This window comes from Vombatus ursinus, unplaced genomic scaffold (assembly GCF_900497805.2).
Source record: "Vombatus ursinus unplaced genomic scaffold, bare-nosed wombat genome assembly UNPS02015030.1, whole genome shotgun sequence".
Classification (NCBI taxonomy): domain Eukaryota; kingdom Metazoa; phylum Chordata; class Mammalia; order Diprotodontia; family Vombatidae; genus Vombatus; species Vombatus ursinus.
In genome coordinates, this window is record NW_020954808.1 from 2,599,408 (window position 1) to 2,604,948 (window position 5,541).

The 5,541-nt window shown below is 60.8% G+C and overlaps 1 protein-coding gene across 1 annotated transcript in view; it reads right to left on the reverse strand.

The window, feature by feature from the left end:
* LOC114030957 (dystrophia myotonica WD repeat-containing protein-like) overlaps positions 1–5,541 on the reverse strand; it is a 7,016-nt gene continuing 1,475 nt past the window's right edge. The window contains exons 5-8 of the mRNA XM_027845918.1: positions 5,345–5,526; positions 3,282–3,464; positions 956–2,155; positions 1–145 (exon numbers count right to left, since the gene is read on the reverse strand). Coding sequence (XP_027701719.1) covers positions 98–145; positions 956–2,155; positions 3,282–3,464; positions 5,345–5,526 — 1,613 coding nt within the window. The 3' untranslated portion in view covers positions 1–97. The remainder of the gene's footprint in view (positions 146–955; positions 2,156–3,281; positions 3,465–5,344; positions 5,527–5,541) is intronic.

The following is a 5,541-nucleotide window of genomic DNA, read 5'->3' on the forward strand; positions in this document are numbered from 1 at the left end:
CACTGTTAGTCTCATTAATACAGTAAGGGGCATTAGGATGGAGCAGACAGGACACGACCAGGAGGCTGAGAGGTGAGAGCGGCTGAATCCACGAGCTTCACACCACGGTGCCACTGGGGGAATTGGCAGGCTGGGAGGAGAGGCCCTGCAAGGAAGCCGGAAGAAGGGCATGTGGGCCGGGCAACGAGGCCGTCACAGACCCCCCGACCCCCCCCCCCCGAGGGAGGCGCCCTGCCTGTCTGCACGTCTCATCTTCCATCTCGTTCCCCCTGTGGTCTACGGCACGGTCCGGCCCCTCCCTTTCCAGCTCCGGTCTCTTGCGCCAATGCCCCCCCCACCTCCCCCAGCCCATGTGCGGTCCCGCCCTGGGGAAGTGCTGAGTTACAGACCCCACGGGGATGTGCCCCGGCCCCAACTTCTAGAGTCTCCACTTCCGTGACTCCAAGGTTCCGACAATTATTTTAAGAAGCTGACATTCTACAAGAACAGTGGCTCATGTTCACATGCCCCTAGAGGTAATGAGCTTTCCTCAACCACCACACTGTGAGGAACATAGCTCCAACACTCCCATTTTACAGATGAAGAAACTGAGGCTCAGAGCCACGAAGAGACTCACAAGTTAGTGAGTCAGTCCTGCAGCTGTGGTCTGCAGCGCGTCCCTCTCACCCTCCCATGGGCGCATTCCACAATGCCAGGACCCTGACACCCATTTTTCTAACACGCTGACATTTCAGGCGTGGAACACCTCTTCTCTGCAGATTGCGGCGTTCCGGGGCTATGGGGCTCCGATGGCTTGACGATTATTCCTACAGCTTCTTTCCCTTGCCACCCCGCCCTCCCCCTGAGAATCTCCAAGCACTCAGTCTGCAGACCAGAGCCCGGCAGGAGAGGAGGCGGGCGCCTGGCCTGACTCTGGGGCCAAGGGGGGCTCCCCTGCGGCCCCCGGGGTACTCACAGCTTTGCCAGGCCGGGCCCAGGTGCAGATGAGACCCTCCTGGCAGGCGGTGATGATGCAGTCCTCCAAGAACAGGAGGACGGTGAGGCGCTCCTGGGCAATCTTCTTGCACACCAGGGGCTCCAGCAGGGGCACCTCGTGGATTCGAGGGCACAGGGCCGTGCCCAGCACCTTGGCTGGGTCCAGTCGGCCCCGGGGGGCCGGCCCGCCCAGCTTGTCTCCGCCGCTCCCGCCGCCGCCGCCCCGGCTGATGTTGCCCAGGCTGTGGTAGCGCTTGTGCTCTTTGTCGGCGCCCTTGTCGCGACGCTCCTGGAGGGTCAGTGTGGCAAACTTGCCGATGCTGAAGGGGGTCCCGGGCTCCGTCACCCCGCCCGTGCTCGCCCCGGCCCCCTTTCCACTCACTGCCGGGTGCGGGAGGCTGTTGGAGCGGGACAGGGATCGGGGAAGGGGCCCCGGGGTGATGGGCGTGGCCTCCGTGCTGCCGGCCAGGGCCCGGGGCCGGGCCAGCGGGGGCCGGGGGTAGAGCACGTCCTCCGTCAGGTCCCACAGGCAGAACTGCGTGTCCTGGCCGGCCGAGCCGAAGCGGTAAGTGACGGCCGGGGGAGGCAGTCGGGGCAAGGAGCCCGCCTCCCTCTCGCTCCCGCCGGTCGTCCCCTCCCCCTCCGGCTCTTCCTCGCTCCTCGTGGTATACGGATCAAAAGCCACGGCGTTGACCCAGGACTTGTGGCCGTGGCCTCTGGCCACTACCCGGGCCTCGGTGAAGGACCACACGGTGACCAGGTCATCCTCGCCCCCGGTCACCACGTAGCGCCCGTCGGGGCTCCAGCACACGCAGAGCAGGCCTCCGAAGTAGCTCTTCATGAGGCCCCGCAAGAGCATGGAATCGAAGTGGAAGACGCGCAGGCAGCCGTCCTGGCTCACGCAGGCCAGGTGACGCCCGTCCGGGGAGAAGGCAAACTCGTTCAGGGGGCCCTCGCCCACGGCCCACTTGGCCATCGGGTTTCGGGGCGCCTTCCCCTTGGCAGTGTAGACGGCGAAGCCCTCCCCCTGCTTGAGCAGGCTGTACTGGGGCGGGGCGGGGCCACAGGGGCGAGCCACATCATACAGGTAGAGGTGGCCACTGGCGTGGGAGGCCAGGAACAGGCTCTCGGACTCGGGCAACCACTTCAGGTGGGTCACCTTGGTCTTGTCGATCAGCCTCTGGGGGGAAAAGCAGAGGGAGACAGGAGGGCCATGAGCGTGCTTCCAGGAAGCGGCAGTGCAGTGCAGTGGGGCGGAGGGAGCCCTGGACTGGGGGCAAGGCCCAGAGCCTGGCTCTGCGGCCCACGAGCTGTGTGACCGCGGAGGATGTTCCTGCCCCTCTCTGGGCCTCTGGGCTCTGAAGGTCAGGTTCTCTCCACTGGGATCCCAGACGGGGTCACAGACCTCAAGCTGGGAGGGGCTTCTGAGGTCACCCCATGCAACGCCCCAGCACGTGACACACGTGGGGTGAAGGACTTGCACCAGATCATCAGACACACTGTGCTGAAATCCCAGCCTGATTCACTGGGTCCCTTCTCTGGGCCTGCTGCCCTGCCCGGCCTCAATGCAGGCCCATCCGGCTATCTACCTGTCTGTCCGGGGGCCTCTCCTCATCCCTTCCTTGGTCTACCTGGCACTGCCTGTCCCTTCCTCTGGTACGGAGGAGGGGGGAGGAGCTGATGGGAGCTCGAAACTAGAGCTCAGGCCGTCCGTTCTTCTGACTCCAGCTCTCTGGGGCTCAGTTTCCTAAACTGTTGAGTGAGAAGGCTGGACCGGCCGTGCCAACTCTAAGAAGCAGCCTTCCTTATACCTCTGGCCTCAGCATGGGCAGCGGGGCAGCGCCAGGGGGCAGGAGCTGGCAGTCAGACAGCCTAGCCCTGGCACTATCGGTGCCATCTCGGCAAGTTTTTCCTATCTGGGCTTCAGAAACCACCCCTGTCAAACGGGGAAAAAGGTCCCTGTCTGACTCCCTGGGATAATGTCAGAATCACAGGAGATAATGGCCATGAAAATGACCTGCAAGTACAAACAGGAAACCTTTTTATCGGGCAACTCCTATTTCCTCAGTTTCTCCAATTAGTAAAATCAGAGAGAATGGAAAAGATTTTCTCTCAGCCCTGATATCCCCTGTTCTCAGGCCTCTCCCAGCTCAGACTTTCCCTATTCTAAGGCCCTCCCAGCCCTGACATCCCCTGTTCTTAGACAGTCTCTTAAATCATTCCTGTCTTTCGCCCCCTCCATGGCCAACCCCTCCCCACCTTGGCCAGGCTCCAGTGTGCTCCTCATCAAGCCCCCTCTCACTCACCTCCTCATTGAAGAGTTTGCTGGTGTCCTTCTTGATCAGGTCCAGGTACTGCACCTGGCCAGCTGAGAAGCCCACCAGCAGGGAGATGGTCTCCGTGGCTGCCGTGTACTGGTTGAAGTCGTGACAAGTGGGCTGGGTGCCTTTGTAGATCCGCTTGTCGATGGGCTTGTTGAGGTCTATGGACTTTGGTTGGGGGGAAGGAAAGAAGGGTGGTGAGCGACACCCGGCCAATGAGGCCGAGGCACGAACAGGCCAGCTCCCCAGGGCAGAGTCAGGCTGGCCCTGGCCCTCCCTCTGCTTTCCCTCTTCTCCCTGCCCAGCCTGTCTGAACCCAGATATGCCTTCAAAGCTCAGCGATCCCATCTCCCTGTCAGGGGCCTGTCCTGATCGGCCTGGCGGCTTGGACCAACCCCCTCCAATCTCCTGCATTTATATGCGGTTGTCTCTGACCACACGTAAGCTGGAGCCGGGAGTGTTTCATCTGTACTCCTCCATCCCTAGTGCATAGCTTGGGGTGTGACAGGCTCCCGAAGAATGCTTGGGGGCTGCACTGTGAAAAGGAAAGGGGGTCTGCTGCTACCCAGTGCTGAACCTGGGGCCTCCCTGACCTTCAATGACCCTCTTGTTTCTACCTGCCCGGCAGCAGGGTTGGACGTACCTCCCTAGGCTTCCAGCCCACTCCCAGGCCTCCCAGTTTCTGCTGAGGCCCCCACACTCACGCCTTCCTCACCCCCAGGTTCTGCTGACTGCCATGCCTTTCAGATCCTAGTTCCTGGCCCACTGAAATCCCTCCCACCTCTAATTCACAGACTTTCTAAAAGGCTGGAGCTCTCAGCCATGCCTGGTGAGCTCCAAGCCACCTGCTTCCTTTTTCTCTTCCCATTCCTCTCCTCCCTCCACGTCCGCTGTCACAGCTCTCCCTGCCATCTCTCGTTGTTGACCTCCCCCAGGAGAGGCAGTAGGTCTTGGGGCTTGGCACCAGACTAGGTTGGGGTCAATAAGGAAGTTTGCCCCCATGGTCTCTACAGCTCCTGCCAGCTCAGAAGCTACAGAAATTGTTCCCCAACAAAGGTGGCCCCTGAGTCAATGCAGAGCCCCCTTATCCCCACAGATTTATCCCTTCCAATCCCCTGCCCATCCTGCCTTCTCTAGCAGGGGGAATGCTGTCCCAGGAGCACACGCCCCTCTGTCCACAGCATCGGCCCTGCTAGGCTGGGACAACAGCAGCCCGAACCTCCTTCCTTTCCATCTTCCTCCCTTTAAACCCCATCCTCCACCAGGCCTCACCCCTTCTGTGTCCTGGGCTACCATTTCTGTTTGAAGCATCCTCCCAGGCTGGACATTCTACAGTGTGGCTAAAGTCCTGGCCCAGAGTCTGGAAGAGCTAAGTGAAAATTCAGCCTGAGACACCTCCGAGCTGTGTGAGTCTGAGGAATTCACCTAATGTCTGTTTGCCTCATCTGTAAAATGGGGATAACCACAGCATCCGTGTCCCAGGATGGTCAGGAGAACCAAATGAGACAATATTTGTAAAGTACTTGCTTTGCAAGCCTTAGAGAGCCGCATAAACACTGGTTTTTATTATGATGTTTGCATATTCTAATGTTCTAACGTTACTGCTAATGTTCTTTGACCCAGAGGTTCCATTTTTTAAACTCTAAAATTCTGAATTCTATGGCTTCTACTGAGGAGCACTGTATTTTCTCAGTGTCAATACTCAAAGTCCTCCAGACGCCCTACTCCCTGTGCTAATGTTCTAGAGCCCAGAACCCCCTGCCAGCACCCCGACACTATGATGCCCCTCCTCTAAATCCCTACTCTCCCCTTTCCTCCCCCTACCTTCCCTCTCCATGCTCTCCTCCTCCCCACTTCATCCTCCTGCCATCTTCCTCCCCCTCTCTATTTTCTCCCTTCCCCTCCATCCTCCCCCCTCCTCCCTTCCATCCTCCCCCCTCCCCATCCCCCTCCTAACTTCCCCTCCCCTCCAATTCTCCCTCCTCCCCGCCTCCATCCTCCCCCCATCCTCCATCCTCTCTCCATCCCCTCCTTCCTCCGTCGCTCACCCGGTGGCTGCCTCGGCGCCCGGAGCCTCCGGGGTAGAAATAGAGCTCTCGGCCCAAGTTGAAGCAGACGCGATCGCCGGCGGCCGGGGGCGGCCCGGCGGGCTCCCCGGAGGCGGCGGCGGCGGCGGGGTCGGGCTCGCCCAGGCGCACGAGGCTCAGGCGCACGGCGGGCAGCGCGGGCCCTGGCCCGGGCGGGG